At 42.8% G+C, this 19,695-nt stretch overlaps 2 protein-coding genes across 8 annotated transcripts in view; one reads left to right on the top strand and one right to left on the bottom strand.

The window, feature by feature from the left end:
- Positions 1-9,605, top strand: part of megf6b (multiple EGF-like-domains 6b) — a 60,297-nt gene extending 50,692 nt beyond the window's left edge. For 2 of the 3 annotated variants that reach the window (XM_084928698.1, XM_084928700.1), the window contains 11 exons: positions 1,395-1,523; positions 1,670-1,798; positions 2,246-2,374; positions 2,538-2,669; positions 2,757-2,885; positions 2,981-3,109; positions 3,785-3,913; positions 4,071-4,199; positions 4,743-4,871; positions 4,962-5,090; positions 6,768-9,605. In XM_084928698.1, coding sequence (XP_084784824.1) covers positions 1,395-1,523; positions 1,670-1,798; positions 2,246-2,374; positions 2,538-2,669; positions 2,757-2,885; positions 2,981-3,109; positions 3,785-3,913; positions 4,071-4,199; positions 4,743-4,871; positions 4,962-5,090; positions 6,768-7,048 — 1,574 coding nt within the window. In that variant the 3' untranslated portion in view covers positions 7,049-9,605. The remainder of the gene's footprint in view (positions 1-1,394; positions 1,524-1,669; positions 1,799-2,245; positions 2,375-2,537; positions 2,670-2,756; positions 2,886-2,980; positions 3,110-3,784; positions 3,914-4,070; positions 4,200-4,742; positions 4,872-4,961; positions 5,091-6,767) is intronic. The other variant, XM_084928699.1, reaches the window with a different exon arrangement.
- Positions 8,075-19,695, bottom strand: part of kcnab2a (potassium voltage-gated channel subfamily A regulatory beta subunit 2a) — a 106,833-nt gene continuing 95,212 nt past the window's right edge. For all 5 annotated transcript variants that reach the window (XM_084928710.1, XM_084928707.1, XM_084928708.1 and 2 more), the window contains 6 exons: positions 19,527-19,612; positions 19,246-19,366; positions 18,501-18,595; positions 17,211-17,331; positions 14,025-14,113; positions 8,075-12,038 (listed from right to left, as the gene is read on the bottom strand). In XM_084928710.1, the coding sequence (XP_084784836.1) occupies positions 11,949-12,038; positions 14,025-14,113; positions 17,211-17,331; positions 18,501-18,595; positions 19,246-19,366; positions 19,527-19,612 (602 nt within the window). In that variant the 3' untranslated portion in view covers positions 8,075-11,948. The remainder of the gene's footprint in view (positions 12,039-14,024; positions 14,114-17,210; positions 17,332-18,500; positions 18,596-19,245; positions 19,367-19,526; positions 19,613-19,695) is intronic.

Here is a 19,695-nt window from a genome sequence, read left to right on the forward strand (position 1 = left end):
GAGGGAATCGCTCTGCTGAAGTATTACAGTACTGTAAGGTCTGATTATTCTTAAAATTAGATTCTGGATTTAACAGGGAGCTAATGAAGAGAAGTCAATATGGGAGAAATATGCTCTCTTTCTAGTCGCTGTCAGCGCTCTCGCTCCAGCACTTTAGATCAGCCTGAAGCCTTTTCGGGGAGCGTTTTGGACAGCCCGATAATGATGAATTACAAGTCCAATCTAGATGTAATAAATCATGAACTAGTTGTAAACCCAGTGAGGTTAAGCCTGTTTAGCTGAACAATTTCATTTGAAGCTAAAATTGAAAAATGAGCATGCTTGAAATGTTATAAATAATCCGTCACCGTGCAGGAAAACCGCTCACAGGTGTGACTGACTGTCCTTTGTTTTAGTCTGCGTCTCCATCTTCTTGCTTATGTTTCTCATTGTTACCATATTTCCAGATTGGAGCAATTTTCTTTTTGGATACTCGTTATTTGTGCTGATAAGAATGACGTGCAGAGATATACAAAACACACAAACCCCCTAAAAGATTGACTGATTTACCAACATCAGGATCTCATACAGATCTGGATGTATATATATTCACACCTCTGTTTTTAATTCCAGCTAAAGCAGAAGATCAGCCCGTGAACTAGTATCCTTATGAGACTGTACTTCTCTATAGCGGTAATGTGATCATTTGACATAGCTGTATAGATTCTTATGTGGTAATTCAGCCTCATCTAGTTCCAAACCACCCCGTGAAGCCACAGAGACGTCTGATTTTTGTGAAGCTGCAGTAATGATGGTTAGTCACGACAGAAACGCAGAAGAATAAAATCACCTGAACCTTGAAGTAAACATTTAAAACAGTGGCCTGTGGTTGTTTTACTTTGCTCAGGAAATGCATGAGACTGAGTTCAATTTGCTGCCTTAGCTCGTTTGTTTTTGCCTGAAGTCTGGTTATTTGCTGGCAGCGAGTGCATTTCTGCACCACAGACCGTGCTCCTCTGCAAAAGTCTCTGTCGACCTGGCGATGACATTCCAGCTCCTTCTCACTCTGAGCTCCACATCACACACTATCCTCCCTCTGTGCCTGTTACAACCTTTCCCCATCAGGCTGTGCCAGGCCCAGCCCCCTCTTTGTGCTCAGGAAACCTCTAATCCTGTCGCTGGAATGTCTTCCCCCTCCAAACTCTGTGGCCACTACCTGTGATTGCCAACTTCATACTCAGTCCAATTATAAACTGTTGGGGGAAAAAAACGAAGCCATTTTTGAACTCCTCAGCAGAAATGTGACAGAGCAACTTCCCCTTTTGTACGCTGTTGAAATCAAGATGTCTCTGTTCTTTCTCTTCCTCTGACTCACTTGTGTTTCTTGCTGTGCACGCTGCTCTGTGTTTACACAGAATGCGTGGCCGGCCGATTCGGAGCGGAATGCCAGCAGCGGTGTGAATGTGAGAACGGCGGCCAGTGTGACAGACGGACCGGACGGTGCAGCTGCAGCGCTGGCTGGATTGGAGAGCGCTGTGAGAAAGGTGAGACTGCGAGTGAAAAACTAACTCACCTACAGAAATTTTGACGTCATGGGGAAGTGCTGCACTGTGGAAACTCTACCACTGTGATTGCGGTTCTGAGGGGTTTTGTTAATTATAGCCTCTCATTTGCACATTTTTCTGCTCAGCGTGTGATGCTGGACTGTTTGGCGTCGGCTGCCGGGAGCGATGCCAGTGTCTCCACGGAGCGTCATGCCACCATGTCACCGAAGAGTGCCAGTGTCCACCAGGGTGGAGAGGGAAGCTCTGTGATAAAGGTAAGAGCCCACAGTCAAGGAAAATCTCGTGCTCTTGTAACCTCTAGTGGGCAAAACTTGCACTGTTTCAATAATTAACTCTATATTTTAAATTTTTTGCATTCAAGGGCAGAATAAGGCAAAACGAAACGATTTCGATCGAGCTCCTTGACCTATTTAGCATTTTTTATGCAAGTTTTCATTTTTTTCTGAGCTGTACTTGTGCATGTTTATCCCTTTAATTCATTTCTTATTAAATATAAGGCACACAGGTTTTATTCCAGTCCATTTATCGTGGCCATGTCCACCTACTGTATGTTACTCCTAATTGCACGTGTGGCCTATAAGAGTGAACACTCCTATGCGACTCCTTTTCTCTTTTTTTAACTGTTTTAATTCCCATGAAGAGTTAAAACTGGGACATGCAGAACTAAATGTCTCATTCTCTTTTCCTTCCACATCCTTCAGCATGTTTGCCGGGTACATTTGGAAAGGGCTGCATGCAGCGCTGCAGCTGTGCACAGGGCACGTCCTGCCACCACATCTCTGGAGAGTGCGGCTGTCCTCCCGGATTCACTGGCAACGGCTGCGAACAGAGTGAGCTCCCCAGGACTAACTTTTTCTGACAAATTACATTCAATGCCACAGTCCTTCCTAAGAATTATAAACACTGCAAAATTAAAGAGACATTTCTGATGCCTCAGAAAGTAAAAATGTCTTTAAGCATACTGTTTATTAATGAACCTTTCCTTTTTATCAGCTTGTCTGCCTGGAACCTTTGGGCAGAACTGTAACCAGGTCTGTCAGTGCTCTGAGACAAATCAGCTCTGCCACCCGGTGTCTGGATCATGTTACTGCGCTCCAGGTTACCACGGCCCCAAATGTGCTCAAAGTATGCATAAACAGCATATTCATACATAAACACTAAACCAAGGGAGCATGATAAAACAATTTTACCCCTTTTATTATTCATTTTTAGTCTGCGGAGAGGGTCGTTATGGTCCGAACTGTGAGAGAGAGTGTCAGTGCGAGAATGGAGGGAAGTGCATTACTTCCACTGGAGCCTGTGAATGTCCAGCAGGATTTATAGGACCGCGCTGCAACATCAGTGAGTCCGAGTCAAACTTTGATGATGACGTTAATTAAATAAATAAGTGTTACGGTGTGGAGTGAAAAGGGTGTGATGCATCCTTGTGGTCACAGCGTGTCCGGCTGGGCGCTACGGTGTCAACTGTGCCCGGGTGGCATTGTGTGGAGAGGGAGCCCAGAATGACCCGGTCACCGGTCGATGTGTGTGCGCCCCTGGACGCAGAGGAGAGGACTGTGGAAATGGTGAGCTTTCATTATTGCTGATACATTTGTGTTGTATGGCCTGTGAGCTAGATCTCTGGAAACAGGCCCTCTGTTGATTTCAAACTCTTCTTTTATGTTTCCATTCATGTAATAAGGGCTGTGTAAGTATTATATCATATATCCAGCTGTAAATAGTACTGGGACAATAGAGGTACAACAAGACGGTGGATAAGTTGTCTATATAGAAAAGGCACCCTAGAAAGGCTGAGTCACTCTGAAAGACTATTAGTATATTTCATCATCTACAGTACATAATTTAATGAATAGAAAACTTGAAGTCTGTAAATAAAAGACAAGGCTGAAAACTAATACTGAATGGCGTAATCTTCTGAGATTACCTGCTGAGGTGGCACCGCTTTTAAACAGTGCACAGGAACAGCACTGGCGTTCACTCTGCTAGACCTCATTGAATGTGTGGGGTTTCGTGGGGGGGGGGGCTTTAGTACACATAGCATGGGATGGTGTCTCTTTCAACGAAGGCTCTGCTTATTTCAGCAGCACACTGACGAACTCCATTCTTCACTTATTACAGGAGCATGAATCCACAGTAAGAGACTGGGTGCTAATCTGGCTGTGCTTTCAGAGCTACAGCATGTTATGACACTTGCCTGGATATTTAATGGAAGTTTAATTGGAGTGTGTGTTTGGCCTCAGGCTGCCCTGCAGGCTGGTTTGGGGCAGAATGTGCTCAACGCTGTAACTGCAGTAATGGAGGAGTGTGCGACTCTGTGACCGGCAACTGTACCTGTGGTCTGGGCTGGACTGGTGCACACTGCAACAAAGGTGATCACCTACTCTTTAAAAAAAAAAAAAAAATCTAAATATTGCATTTATTGCATCTGTCCATTACCACATATTTGATCTGTTGTAACATGTTGAATCTAAACATAATCAGGTGTCACAGCGAGTCATGTCCTCTGTTTTATTCTTCCTGTCCCAGAATGTCCCGCGGGAAGATTTGGTGCCAACTGCCAGCTGAAATGTAGCTGTCAAAATAATGGCACTTGTGACAGAGTGACGGGGACGTGTCAGTGCGGTCCAGGCTACTATGGGCATCTATGTGAACATGGTGAGAACTGAACACGCAAACAAACACAAAGAATGACCTCCGTTGTTGTCCAAAAACACATCAGTAAGTCATGTAGTTGCACAACATCCTGCTCTGTTAATGCTTTTTGTATATGTTGTATTTTTTTTTAAAAATATCTTCTGTTCACGGTTGCTGAAGTTTTGAATGAAGTCAAGGCTGTGTGAGAGATTGCAGTACATGTAGTGAAGAAGAATGTACACATGAAGCACCTCAGTAGTTTTTAAGGTTCTGATGGGATCATTCATGCCGATGCACAGATGTCACAGTAGAAGAAGTCTTTGTAAAATCCTGAAATTTAACTTGTATTTATCTGAACACATCGAACATCAAAAGGCTTCGAAGGTTTATATTTCGATCAAATCAGCCCAGCATTTGTACTCTAACCTTAAAGCTCCACTTTAAAGGTGTCAGATTTGAGCCTTTAAGTTTACAGTCATTTATTAATTAATGCACAGGATTTAAACTTTAAAGGTCGACTTTTATTCTCCTCCCATGAATCCCCCTCCCCCCCAAACTCGTTAGCCTGCCCCCCTGGTTTCCACGGCCCGCTGTGTCAGATGCAGTGTGACTGTATGAACGGCGCCTCCTGTCACCCGGTGTCGGGTCAGTGTATCTGTTCTGCAGGATTTCACGGAGCGCGCTGTCACAGAGGTCGGTCCAATCTGTTCTCCCAGATGAAATCAAAGAATGACTGCCGTGTTTTTGCCTATTTTATTGTCATGTTTCCAATCATTCACTCAGCGTGCGAACGGGGTCGCTACGGTCAGGGCTGCGTCCAGATCTGTGACTGTGAAGACGACGCTCAATGTGATCCTGTGTCAGGAAGATGCCTCTGCTCCTCGGGGAAGACTGGACCCAGATGTGACATTGGTAATCTCTCACGCATTTTTGAGAATACACAGCCATCAAACGCGTACTGCATTTCATCAGTGACATCACTTTCAGCTGATGTGCCTTCATTACTCATTAGCGATGATGAGTTATGCAACAGAGACATAAGTGAGATTTATACACTGCTGCTATGATGAATGCACTGCACTGTATTTACTTCAGCATACATGTGATGATGGCAGTCACATACACAATCAGCTTGTTCCTTTAATATGGATGGAAGAGACGAGTATTTCGGAGAAATAAGTGGAAGAATTTGTTTAGGTGACGGTTAAGATGAAAGGCTACAAAAGCAATTATGATATAGAAATTGGAGAATGTAGTAAAAACACCCCAAAGCTACACGTGTATGCTGGGCTGGTGGAAGGAGTGAAACTCTTGCATTGGCCAATTCTCCAGCTTAGACCCTAACCCAAACTGATTTGGTTTAAGACTTGAAGAGAGCGAGTGTGACTCACTGCAGCGGCTAGCCTGAACTAGCTTGCAGGCGTCACATACACACACAGCTTTCTTACCAGTAAAGGTATTATTGTATAAATGCACGTAAAATAGACTTTTAGTAAATACTTTGATGCCTAAAAATGGCTCCTGTCATATATAGTGCCCAGCTACATTTAGAAACAGAGGAAAACCAATATTACAATATGAAAAGACAAAATCAGAGACATTATTCATAATTAAATTAAATTACCATATGTACCAAAATTGCAAAATATTTGGAGATATAGTGGGCATTCCTTGTGTTGCACTGAATATTTTTGGATATTAGTGTTAAAAAGTGTTTGTTTCATATTATTTGAGAACAAGATTTGACATTTTTATATTTTGACATCAAATGAAAACATATGAAGCAAAAATATGTTTCCCTCCACTGTCAGCATGTAATATATGCTGATCAGGCATAACACTGTGAGTGGTTGGGATGTGTTGGGAGCCAGTGAACATTTTGTTCTGAAAGCTTATGTTTTAGAGGCAGGAAAGATGGAGGCATAAGGATTGGTGTGAGTTCGACAGGAGCCACATTGTGATGGCTTGATGAGTGACTCAGAGCATCTCTTAAAACTGCAACTCCTGTGAGGTGTTCATGGTCTGCGGTGGTCAGTATCGATCTAACATAGTCCAGGGAGAAGTGAACCAGTAACGGGTCATAACGTTGTGCTGGGTCGGTGTACAAGCCTATTAAACTCGTAGGGTTTTAAGGGAATTCTGAATCCTTAATGTAACCAATACAAAAAGGATGATGTGAAGTCAGCAGTACTTCTGTTTGAAGTACTTTTCTACTAAAATTTGAATCCAGTTTTCTATGTTTAAGAGCTTTGGCTAACATTCACACACTCATGCTTCCTGGATGCATCTGGGAAAACTAGCCCAAGGATATGTCTACATGCAAACCAGGGAAACTGGGGATCAAATCACTGACCCTTCAACCAGTAGGCATCCCACTTTACCTCCTGAGCCACAGCTGCCCCGTAAACAATACTTGCGCTCAATATTTGAGTAAATGTACTCAGCTGAGGGTTTAATCTTTAGTAATCTGAATAAAGCACGCTGGACAGGTGGAGGTGTTTGTGGTCGGCCTGCTGCTTTAATTGTGCTTTCGCCATTTTGTAGCTTTATTAAACTGCTTGGATTTCGCTTTTCACCGTTTGCTGTCAGACTGCAGAGAGAATCGTTACGGGCCTGACTGCTCAGAGACCTGCGAGTGCGAGAACAGGGCGCAATGCGACCGTCGCAACGGCCGCTGCGACTGCCTGCACAGCTGGATTGGACCGTCCTGTCAGGAAGGTACAGCAGTGACTAACACACACTCACACACACCCTGCTGTGTTAACACTTACGTCATGAAAATATCCACGCGGAGGGCAGGTGAAGGCCTCCGCTCGCCCTCGAGTGAGAACAGAAGTGACAGATCTGCTGACCTGGTGAAATGGGAGTAAGTAACCAAGTGTAAGTGCTGACAGTGTTTAGTTATTGTCTGTGAGGGGCAGAGCTGCAGAGGCTGCACTTTCCACTTTTTGGGGGTTGTTATTCATATCAAATGTGAATTCTGTGCGTTTGCTGAGCTGGATTTCTCAGCTCGTTGTGTCCGTCGCCTCAGGTGGACCTCCGCGCCTCACCTATGGGAGCAGCTCAAGACAATCACGGCACGACAACTCATTATAGCAGCTCCAACCAGCATGAAATCTCAACTGGGACAGGAGTTTTAAACTGAAGTGACTCCAGTGAGTGAAAGCTCATGACAGGGAACTGTAGCAGCTGGGAGATTCATGGAAACGGACGCTCTGATGAGAACTGCAGCTCCATGTTTGCACCCGTCTGGATGATTTTTTTTGTGCCAAAGTGTCCTTTGAACTGTTGGGGTTAAACTGTCACTTGCAGGTTGTGATTTCCAAACATAACCCGTCTCACCTTCAGGATAAGCATTTCTTCTTCCAGAGTGCAGCGCGAGGAAGTCGCGGTCAGGTTTGCTGCACTTTCAGGCCATTGTGTTTTATATGTTTGCCCTCAAAATACAGCGGAAGGTACTGTATAAGAAAAATACTCTACTTTTGTAAAGATGTTGGTGATATTACTGAATATGATGCAGTTCTATCATTTCTATGAAGTTGTTTTCAGTCTATACAACATGAAGTATGACCCTTGGGTAAATGGTGCTATGATGCTTTACTGTACAGCGCAACAGATTATATTGATCCTCACAAGCTTTATGCTATATGACAGTAAAGCACACTCCTGATGACTACACATGCTGTAATGACAGTTTTTAAAGTTCAATGTAAACCACTTCAGATCATTTGCACCTCCTTCAGGATTTTTATTTTTTGTATAAATTGCCTCATATTTATATTTCATAAATAAGTCATAAATGCATCTTTTGTTTTCTACTGGATAGAAGAGGCTTGGACGCTCTGACAAATCCAAACATTATGAATAAAGATGCCAAAATAAAAAACAGACACAAGTTGGTTTTTAACCATTCTTATTTTTATCATTAATTCATTTTCATTGAAGATCATAAGCTGTACATCCTGTCTAAATCTCAGATTCAAGCACAGTGCAGATAGCAACGCCTGCAAAATGAAATCAAAATGAAAAAAGGCAAAGGTGATCACAACCAGAAATATATACAAAGGTCAGAGTATGTACAGGAGATACCAGGCTCTCAATACGTCGTCTTCAGGGTGAATTCCACACACTGTTGCATTTGAGCATCATAATGCACACACAACACAAAGATTGCTTCTTTTTGTCAGTCTTCAAATCAATACAATACCGATAGGAAAAATGCAGCATGATGACAAAAATAAAAACAGTTCTCTTAATTCTCTCTACTGCATTAAAGGCTAGAACATAAAAATATATTCTCTGTATAACCTAGAACCTTCTGTAAAATAAGCTCTATTCATCTGTGGGTCTGTTTCATTTGTGAACTAGTCATTAACATGTTAGAACAGCAAATATGATGAAACTAGGACCTCTTAAAGCATTATTTTCTCCTACATGGGTGAGGGCACCAGACAAATACACACAAGCTTCAAAAGTTTCAGTTATTTCTACGTTGTGCGCGTGAAGCTCGTTACGACACAGCATCTGTGTCGAGCGGGTCGGCACGCTGGGACACAACTGTGATGGTCAAACTAAATGCACAGCGATAACGTTCAAAGGGAAAGTCTGACATCTTTAGGGGGGGGAGTATGCCACGTCGGCATATTTGCTGCTAAATATGACGTCGCCTTAGAGCACAGAGACTGGAAACAGCCAAACTGCTTTTCTCATCATCAATAATACATTTAGAAAAGAAATGATTCCTGAAAATAAGCGTGTCACTCCTTGCCACTGCAGCCTTAAATTATTTGTTACGTGGATGGAGAAACGGCACGGTCCTCGCTGCCACGGGAGCGCCGAGCCGTCCTCGACTCAGGTAACGATACCGTCACTTCACCTGTCTCCCCTTTCCTCTGCTCCCCTCCATGTGTCTGCTTATCCAGCAGAGCAGAGATGCACCCACACAGATGGTGAAACGGAGAGCACAGGATGAAAGTGCACACACAGCACAGACTTGACTGCACACTCAAACACCCGATTATGTGTTAAATAAACCAGGTTCCCAACTGAGAGTCTGAAAAGTTATCCTTACAATATCTCAATCAGACAGTCCTTGGTGAACACCGTACGAACATATGAACAAGGCTAAAACCCTCAGACTACCCTTATCTGTAAAGCTTAATAATGAATGGCTAATATGTTCTGTACAGAAGAGAAAATCAGTTTCTTCTGGTTTCCAGTCTGTGTGTTGAGCTAATATGAGTTCAGTATCAGACCTTTTGTAATTTTGGGTGAGAAAAAGCACATTTCCCAAAATGTCAGACTCAACCTTTAAATCTCAGACTTCTTCTCCGCTCCCTGCAGATGGAAATATTAAGACACAGAAACTCCACAGACTAATGAACAAAATGTTCTTATCTTTTTTTTTTTTCTTTTTTTTTTTAAATTCTGAGAAAACAGCATCAGCTTGTGCCTGTTATTATTTACTCAGACTTACAAGAGACACGGCAAATCAGCCGTATCCAGGGATCAACTAATACAACAGCACGGGATTAGTTCAGTTGTCCCCCAATCCCTCACACCTGAACTCTCACTCACTCTCTCTCTCTCTCTCACACACACACACACACACACACACACACACACACACACACACACACACACACACACACACACACACACACAGAGTCAGATCAACAGCAGATCTTGAATCACTTTGCTGTTGTTTAGGAGTAATACTCAAGCAAAACCTCATCCACACAAACCCCACACAGTGATGTTTATCCCCTCCACTCTAGCTGAGCAGCTTCACCTCATTCATATCATTCACGCTTATATAAGTTATGTTAATTTGCACTTGTTTTTTCCTTCTAAGAATCAACAGTTTATCAACTGTTAGTAAAGACTTGTTATCTACACGTGTTAGTAAGCTTGAAAAGCATCACCTTGTTTGTCCCATAGGTACTGTAGGCTGGGTAAAGAGGGTCCATGCTTAGAAGATGTAACATGCTTTCCACTTGTGCTTTAATCACAGTAAGAGAGCACCCAAAGGACAACAAATGATACAGGGCGTTGTCAAAATGTTTGCAATAATACTTCTGACGTGTCTCAGGGCGTCTGCCGCCTGAAACAAACCTTACCGATCCTAAAGCACTTAGTTGTACTACGCATTCTGTATATGAAGGACATACTTGTTAACTAGTGTAACAGCTCGGTCAAGTAAAGATATATTATGGAGTAAAGTCCATACCATAGATAGATTACAAGCTGGACAGCACATGCGTCAAGATGATTTCTATAATCTTGTAATAGTGAAACGTTGGGTTGTTTTCTAAAAGAAAGAAAGAAAAGAAGAAGAAGATCTTTGGCTCAAGCCACACTAAAGTGTCCACACATGAGACAAAAACAGATGACTAAATACAACCTCCTGACTTTGTGCACGCCAACACACGACTGAAACTGCCTGCTCCGTTCCCTGAGCTGCTGCCACTCACCGATTAACCAGACACACGACTCCTTCCCCCCCAGTCAGGGAGCAACAAACACCACTTCCACCACTCAGTGGTCCAGTTTATACCGGGGACACATGACCAGCGCAGAGAGGCAGCTGTCGAGCTGCTCGTCTACAAGCCCAAAGCACAGTTTGATGCAACTCTAAATAAGGCAAAATACTTGAACTGAATTTGATTGAGGAGAAGTTTCCATGAGATGTTGAGCCAACACTGATATGAACGTTCCCTGTACACCAAAATTCTCAGCCTGAAAAAAGCAAGAAAAGCGGCCGGGAAGCACAGTGAAGCAGGCCGCTGCGTTTGATATAACACGACTGCAGTTCCTGCTGTTAGGGAGGAATAAACTGCTCATCTCTTCAGTGGCACGCAAGTTGCCCAGACACATCAGCCTAGGCTCCTAAGCTCCATCATGGCGGGTGGTTCACTGTAAGGATGGAAGCCCTGATGACTTCAGAACTTCAGAGCCACGCTTACACAGGAGGAGCATCGGAGCATTAGGCTGGACAAACGCACTGCCAGTGAAGAAACAGAGGATGAAGAGAGGGAATTATGAAGAGGCGATGTGATTCTATAGTGCAATGGCTGTGAGATAAGACTGTTGTAATACCCATCCTCTCTCCTCTTTGAAACTGCCTTCCAACACCTTTACTGACTGTGCTAAAGTGCTGATTGAAGCCCGTGAGGCGGCTCTGGTAATGTCGACAACACTTTCAGAGAAATCTTGACGGATTTGGACAGTACACAGGTGTTTGTAAACAGAACGTCCAAACAACGAATGCATGGCTATGGTACATGTGCAACAATAGTTCTCGTGTATTCATACAGCATGAATTTCATCTTCCTTTTTAGTTGTATTCGGTTTTAAAAAGAGAGAAAAAAAATAGAAAGGAAAAAAAAAAATCTGGCTGCCAAGCAAGCGTGTGCTTATTTTATTTTTTTTAATAAATGTATTTTTCTCTATAGTTTTAAAATACGTTCAGCTGAATTGAATGTATAACTAATTTAAATATGAGCGCATATCTCTAACCTCTCTTTTTCCATGTTTGTGTCTTTCTTTGTCAATCCTGTCATTTCCAGTGGAGGTGACTGTATTTTTTCCCCCTTTTCTTATCTTATCCCTGTAACTCTAAATGAGGTGCCCTGCGTGGCCTTGGTGTGGCCAGACTCATGCGCCAGGGTCTCACTCAGTAAAAGCTCAAGCAAACGGAGGATCAGGCAAAGGTGGGGCACTGCGGCTGCAGGCCGGGTGCAGCCCTGCCGGGCGGGGCCGTGCCACGCGTTAGGAGCGGTAGTCCTTTTTACTGTACGGCTTGTTCCCCAGGATGCTGTCCACCTCGTGTGTGATGGATGACGACAACTTTGGAAGAACCTACGACACGACAGAAAGACAAGAGGTGAACGCACTGCAGTCGCCATGGTGTGTTGCAGTTTCACATCGCTACCTATAGAGAGTGTTGAAAAGATTTTTACAAACAATCTCAACGTTGCAATCTCCAGTCCAGCTCAAAATCCAAAAACGGAAGTGGCATGTGTTTATTTTTTACTTTATTTCTTTGTTGTTTTATATATTAGCTTTATGCACAAGTTTTTATCTTTATAGAAACAGCGATATGTAAAAAGGCTTCAGTTCTAATAAATTCCAGAAAAGTTGGGATGCTGGTAAAACAGACATTTTAGTATTTCATGAAAAATATTAACTCATTTTGAAGAAGACTTCGAAGAAACAGCAGGTAGTTTTATTGGCAACAGGTCAGGTCTAACGTGACCCTGTATAAACAGAGCAGCCTCTTAGAAAGGCAGAGTTTCAGCAGTCTGAACAAAATTGTGGAACAAGTTCAAAATAAAGTTCTTTAATGTAAAATTGTAAAATTCTTTGAATAAGAATATGGAGAAATCTCTGTGCGCAGAGGACAAGGCTAAAAATCAGTACTGACTGCCCATGATCTTCAGGTCCTCGGGCAGCACTGCACTAAAATCAGGCATTCTGTCATGGGAATCACTGGATGGACTTCCAGAAATCCCAGTCTGTGAACAGAGTTCATCATGCCATCCACAAATGCAGCTTAAAGCTCTATCATGCAAAGAAGAAGCCATACGTGAACATGAAACAGGAATACTGCCGTCTTTTCTGGTGCAAAGCTCGACCTGTCTGCAGACAGGCCCAACTTTCCACCAACTGAAAACATTTGACACATTATGAAATATGTTCTTTATGTTCTATTGTGAATAAAATGTTTTATATTTGAGATTTGTAAACCATTGCATTGTATTTTATTTATATTTTACACAGCATCTCAACTATTTTTGGAACTGGGGTAGAACTTTGTAAACAGACACTACATAAAGTATTTATAGTAAAGTAGTGCATCACTGAGCAGAGCGGAAATATGAAAACAGGAGGAATATATTGTTCCTTTTAAACTTGATAACTGAGGAAGCTTGACTCAAAGAATAATTATTTTCAACAAAAAGGCTGTATAAATAAAGATTTATGAAAATACATCACTAAAAGAAAAATTTATTAAGATATTTTGCCCTATTTGATAAAAATACTGATCGTTTTACTCTGAATTTCAAAGTGAGGAGTAAAAATCTTCTATTTAACTGGAAAACAAGCAAAATAAAAAAGAGATTAGATGGTAGTAAAAATTAAACAGGAACTTTTCGCGTGCAGAGAATAATAAACAAAGTATTTTCTCTTCCGACAATGCAGACATTAAATAAAAAGAAAAAAAATAATATTTTTATTGAAACTTCCTGAGAAAGTCTTTCACACCAGGGGCCGTTTCTATTTCAGCGTCTCTGATATAAAATTCTGGCAAAAGGGAAACTGCAGAGCCCTTGGGAAATGTGAGCATAGCATTTCAAACCCGAAATATCAAACGCATTCTGGGAGAGGAGATGTTTAGTGCACACACACACACACACACACACACACACACACACACACACACACACACACACACACACAGCATCGGAGTAGATGAGAGTCAGAATGCTTTTTACTTCGGGCCAGACATAATGTGAGGAGGGGACGTAAACCCTCACCGGTCTGAAAACCCCATTAAAGAGTGCATCTTATCAGGAGAGGAGGAAGCAGCTGTGAGCTCATCTCCAATCCCACTGGCAACTGATACTCCTCTGACCTTATTAACTCAGTACAGTAAAGCACCCAGGCGTGCAGCAGCAAACTGCCCAGGAGGCCAAGCCGTGCCCAGGAGAGGAGGCTGCCGCTATGGACTGTAAGGCACAAATACGAGCCCAACAAAGCGGGTCAGGTCGCATTTTCACAAATTAAGCTTCTGATTTTCTTCGCGGTAACACAAGCAAAGTGTACACACACAAACACACTCACCTGGATCGCTCCTATGTTCTCCATCAGCTGGTCGGTGTTGGACGCCCCTAAAAGGACAGAGCTCACCCCCTCGTTCCGTAGGCACCACGCTGCAGGAGACCAGTAAATAGGGATGACACCCCTATCGTGATTAAACACACGCAAATACACACACGCAATACCCGAGACGCAAACACACGCTGATTACTATTTGCACATGAAATGACAGCCGCTCCCTGATAAAAATAAACCAACTGCTATACTACGGCAACATTACTCATCAGGACCTCGACACTCGTTACACTAACACTGGATCAGCGATGGAAGAACCGACCCACTCATGCACACACCACAATATAAAAATGACTCCTGATCAGATGCTGCTCAATGCCCGCCTACATTACATCAAATTTCAGTACTATACCTTAACTCATGCCGTGTTGAAAATGTAACTTGGCATCGCTCACTGCAGGTAAACTGAGTCTCGTTGTTGCACCATGACTAAATGATTTGAATGGAAAAACCATCTGGTGCTTACTTGGTTCTAAAGTTGTTTAAATACAATCTCAGATCAGAACTGTGTCATTATTTAGCTGAAATGAAATAAACCAAATGCAGAAGCAGCGTGTGAAAAAACTGAGTACACACCATGATTCAGCAGATTGTAGAAACACCTGTATGAGCATTAGTCTCTCACATCGGTGTGGAGGAATTTTGACCAACTCTTCTTTACAATGTTGACTCTTCCACAGCATGTCTTTATCCCGTCTTCCTTCTCTCACTCAAACCGGTCGCAGCAGATGGCCCCGCCCCTCCCTGAGCCTGGTTCTGCTGGAGGTTTCTTCCTGTTAAAAGGGAGTTTTTCCTTCCCACTGTCGCCAAAGTGCTGCTCATAGAGGGTCATATGATTGTTGGACTTTTCTTTGTATGCATTATTGTAGGGTCTGCCTTCCAATATGAAGCGCCTTGAGGCGACTGTTGTTGTGATTTGGCGCTGTATAAATAAAACTGAATTGAATTGTTGCTTCAGTTCACTGAGATTTGCAGGCATTTGTTTATCCACAGCTCTCTTAAGGTTGTCCCACAGCATTTCAATCATGTTCAGGTCTGGACACTGATGGATTGCAACATGCCGACTCTTTTTTCAGCCATTCTGTTGTAGATTTACTGCTGTGCTTGGATTTATTCTCCTGTTGCATGACTCAATTTCAGCAAAACCATTACCCGTTAGAAAGACGTCCCCAACTTTAACACCATAATGCTTTAGTATACAGTGGAGCTCATAGCTAACTCAGCGGCTGCAACTTGCTGTGGTCCTGTGGCTGTAAAACAAGCTCAAATCATCATCCCTCCACATCAGTCCTGACATCTGGTATGAAATGTTTGTGCTGTTTTTTTGTTTTTTTTTTCTAAAGGTAGCGCTTTGTATTATGAACAGACATCTCCATTTCTGGTCTCATCTGTCCAAAGAACATTGTTCCAAAAGTCTTGTGATTTGCTCAGATGTGGCTTTGGAGCCCTACGCCGTGCAGTCATTTTCTTTTTAGCAAGAAGAGTCTTTTTCCTGTCACCACTTCCAAACAAGACATACTTGTTCAGTCTTTTTCTGATTGTACTGTCGTGAACTTTAACATCTAAAATGCTAACTGAGGCCCATGGAGTCTAAGATGTAGCTCTTGGGTTTTTTTTGCAGTGTTGCTGAGCATTGCATGGTCTGTTATGGGGTAAACGTGTTGGGACATTCACTTGTGTGTGTGTGTGTGTGTGTGATAATTACAAACTGTTATGAAACTGCCAGAACTTCTGCTTTTATAGAGGTGATCACGTTTGCTAATGACCAATTAATCAAGTGCTTTTGATAAGCGATCTCTGTTTGTGACTTACCATCTTAATTCTATAGAACCAGTAAGGGTGTACTTAATTTTTCAAACACTGCTTCTGGATTTAGGTTTGTTAAATATTGACTGTGTAATTTATTGTGTGATGTTCATCTGTTTTTCCTGGTATATATATTTTTTTTTCATAAGACTAAGTTCCCATCCCTTTGTAAAGCACAGGTAGTGAAGCAGGAACTTGCAAAAAACTCATGTACAAATACTTCAGAACCATTTTCAGGTGCAAAGCCTGAGTAAAAGAACTACATCTCAGAGCAGCTCTCTGCTAATAATGTTCAGAAAACCTGCCTTTTTGTGATCACTGCATACAAATACAAACACACACACACACACACACACACACACCATCCTTGCTTGGTCTGCCATTGTAATTGGGAACTATATTATGCAATACAACTGCATTCTCTTGAAATTCAGGAAAATACACTGGTAAGCAGATTACAGTATAATGGAATGAAGAATGCTGCTGTAAAAATAGTGGGATTATGATTCTACACAAATCTTCAATAAACATGAGAATACGGCCAAAAAAAGATCTTCATCGGGAGTGATGCAGGTGCAGACCTTCCCTCAGGCTGCTGAGATACCGACTACATTTGTTTACTCTGTTCTCACACTTGCAGCCTGATTCCTGAATTTACCACCTGCTCAAGGAGTCTCGGGATAAAGCCCAAGGCGAAAAGCAGTCTGTTATTGTTTTATAGTTTTTATTTAATGTTGGAGTGACACAGCGATCTAGAAGACTGCATATAAATGTCCCGTGCTGCCTACAGGAGTGCTGGAAGGATTTATGGTAATTGAGGGAGGACCGAGGGTGTCCACTAATGGCCCGTGAAACCAAATCTATGACAGTGTATTACTGTGTGGGTGAAAAATCTGCTGTGATCTGTGCTGAGATAGGAGACCGACTGCGAGATTTATTCGCCGCGTCCCTCTCGACTGCCACTTTAACGACGCTTGCAGGACTCTGCGTCTTTGGGGTTTGCACATTTACTGCCCGGCAAGTGAATCGATACGAGTCATCCTCTGGATTTATATCTGATACTGTGTGTTCCTGTCCCTTTAAGACACACTATTTACCTTTCTTATTGTTTTATTTCTTAAATAGTCCCTGTTTTCCCTCATAAATATACTTTTTTTTTTTTTTTTTTTTTTTAACTGCACACTTACAACACAGACACATACGTGACAACACAACACACCAAGTGTCAAACCAGACAGCTGCGAGAGCGGTGCTGACCTCGGCCTGTCCGAGGCAGAGGGACGGACAGACAGACAGAAAGAGAGAGAGCGGCAGAGTGTATCTGCGTACCGATGGCGAGTTGGGGCAGAGTGCAGCCCAGCCGCTCCGCGATTGCCTGCAGCTCTTTCAACTTCGCCTGCTGACGCCGGCCCTCCTCGCTCAAGATCTTGTCCTTCAACCACTGGTAGCCCTGTCGAAAACACAGCACACCTGCTCAAAAACACAGCCCTGCTCACACCGCTGCGCTGCAGCTCCTGTGTCACCAGGGCCTGTTTTTAAACACGTGACTCTGTCTCCTGCTGTCTACACCTCAGCCAGGGAAACACAGCTCATTCTATGCTTTTGTAAAAAATAATAATAGTCAGTTCATTTATAGCAGATTTACAAACATTACAAAAATTAAATATGTTAAAAAAGTGTTAGCTTTGTCCCAGCTGAGTTATACAGTAGCTTTGATATCTAGCTGGTAGATCTAACAATACAGAGGATGTGATTAGTATCACAAGGATTCACTGACTCAACGATCCAAAACACCACAAACATCCACAGACAACACTGAGCCGAACGGGAAGCAGCACATTCAACATAAGTCACCAAAAGTACTGCACGACACCAAGATGGAGAGCTTGCTTCATGAACCGGCAGAGCTCAAACCAACAATCAGTGACACACGATCCACAGAAACACAACATGCCACTCCAGCACAGAGGGACAGAACACCAATCAGGTGTAAGCTTATGTGTTGAGCTGTCTTGGATCTCTTATTTTTAAAAGTCTGCATGCTGAATGCTAAAATATTTTTCAGCATCACAACATGACATGATGGAAAGTGAGGGCTGCTGAGTTCATCTGTCACAAATACAGGATTGAATCCCTGAAGCCGCGTCTCCTCTTTAATCATTTTTAGTAAAAATGGACGTTTTGTTTTCTTCTTCTTCTCCTGACACAACACACTGAATTGATTCCCGATTCATCTGCCAATTTATAAAGTGAAACATTTTTATTTTTAAAGTGTTGGTATCTGTAGTGTCAAATAAAAATTCACAAGTCAGCACGCACATGTGCCGCACTATTATTGTTGTGAGCGTAGGCGTTTTGTGGTCATTTGCGTGGACTAAAATATATTAAGCTGACACCAACTGACAAACAGTGTGTAACAGCACTGCTTGTGAAGCGGTACGCAGTGCATGGCGTCGGCATGGCACTGAAAACACACAAGGTTACAGTATGTGGTGAGTAACAGAACCTGAAAGACACAAACACACACAATAAGCAACCAGCAGTGAAACGCAGCAGTGACAGCAGCACAGATGATCAGAGTGGGATAAAGAAGGAGCACAGCGAGCGAGGCTTGTCTACCTTAAGGGAGGCCCGCGAGTAGGGAGGGACCCTGCCATCGTATTTCCCTGAGATGATCCCACAGGCCAGCGGAGACCACGTCATGGCCCCCACACCTGAGAAGAGAAACATGTGATCACCACTGAACAATTTTTATCAGCCATCAATAAATTTTAAAAAAAGGGCTGAACTTTGCTGAGTTGATGATGACCATTTCTCTACTTCTCTTAAATCACACTGACTGTTCACACATTTCCACAGCATGTCTTTTATTCCGTCTTCCTCCCCTCACCCAAACTGGTCGCAGCAGATGGCCGCCCCTCCCTGAATCTTGTCCTGTTGGTAGTTTCTTCCTGTTAAAAGGGAGTTTTTCCTTCCCACTGTCGCCAACGTGCAAGTGGGGTCATATGATTGTTGGGTTTCTCTCTGTATGTATTATTGTAGGGTCTACCTTACAATATAAAGCTCCTTGAGGTGACCGTCTGCATTGAATTGAAGCTAATAAAGTTATATGACAACACAAACAAGACTTTAACCAGCTATAATCAGAACTGCACTGATCTCCAGTGCTCCAGCAAGTAACAGAGAAGTTCTCGTGATTGCTTCCTTTCTTTTCATCAGACCCGAGACACTTGGCTTCAATTTAACCTTGTGTGTCCACGAGTCAAAAATCCCTCTAGCTCTGTGGGTTTGTGTAAAAAATAACTTTTGTAATGCTTTCATGGATCAATTCTCCACCTGGAGGCACAAACGCACCACTGCTCACCTATCTTATGGAACAGCTCAGGTAGCTGCACCTCCACCTTCTCTCTCTGGAACATGTGGTACTCTGCCTGCTCGCAGATGGGGGGAATCTGGTTGAACTGTCTCGCAACAGAGTACGCTTCCTAGAGAAAAACATGCAAAGAGTTACATAATACAGCAGAGTATGTAAACATTTTGTATTGGGAACAATACTGAACAAGAATAGAAATAGCAGATAATGTGAAGCTGGAAATAACTGGAACTTGTGAAGATAGAAGGAATGTATTTTGGACTGAGTCTCACCATTATTTCCATCGGGCTCCAGCGGGATGTCCCCCAGTACATGGCCATGCCTTGGTTTATCACATGGGTCATTGCTCGAACCGTTTCTGCAAGTTACACACAACAAAGATGAGGACAAAAAACCCCAAGAAGTTTCCCACATTTTTGGTTACACATACAAACATCTACA

This window comes from Perissodus microlepis, chromosome 5, assembly GCF_051167445.1.
Source record: "Perissodus microlepis isolate ML-2025 ecotype Zambia chromosome 5, ASM5116744v1, whole genome shotgun sequence".
In the NCBI taxonomy this organism is placed as follows: Eukaryota; Metazoa; Chordata; class Actinopteri; order Cichliformes; family Cichlidae; genus Perissodus; species Perissodus microlepis.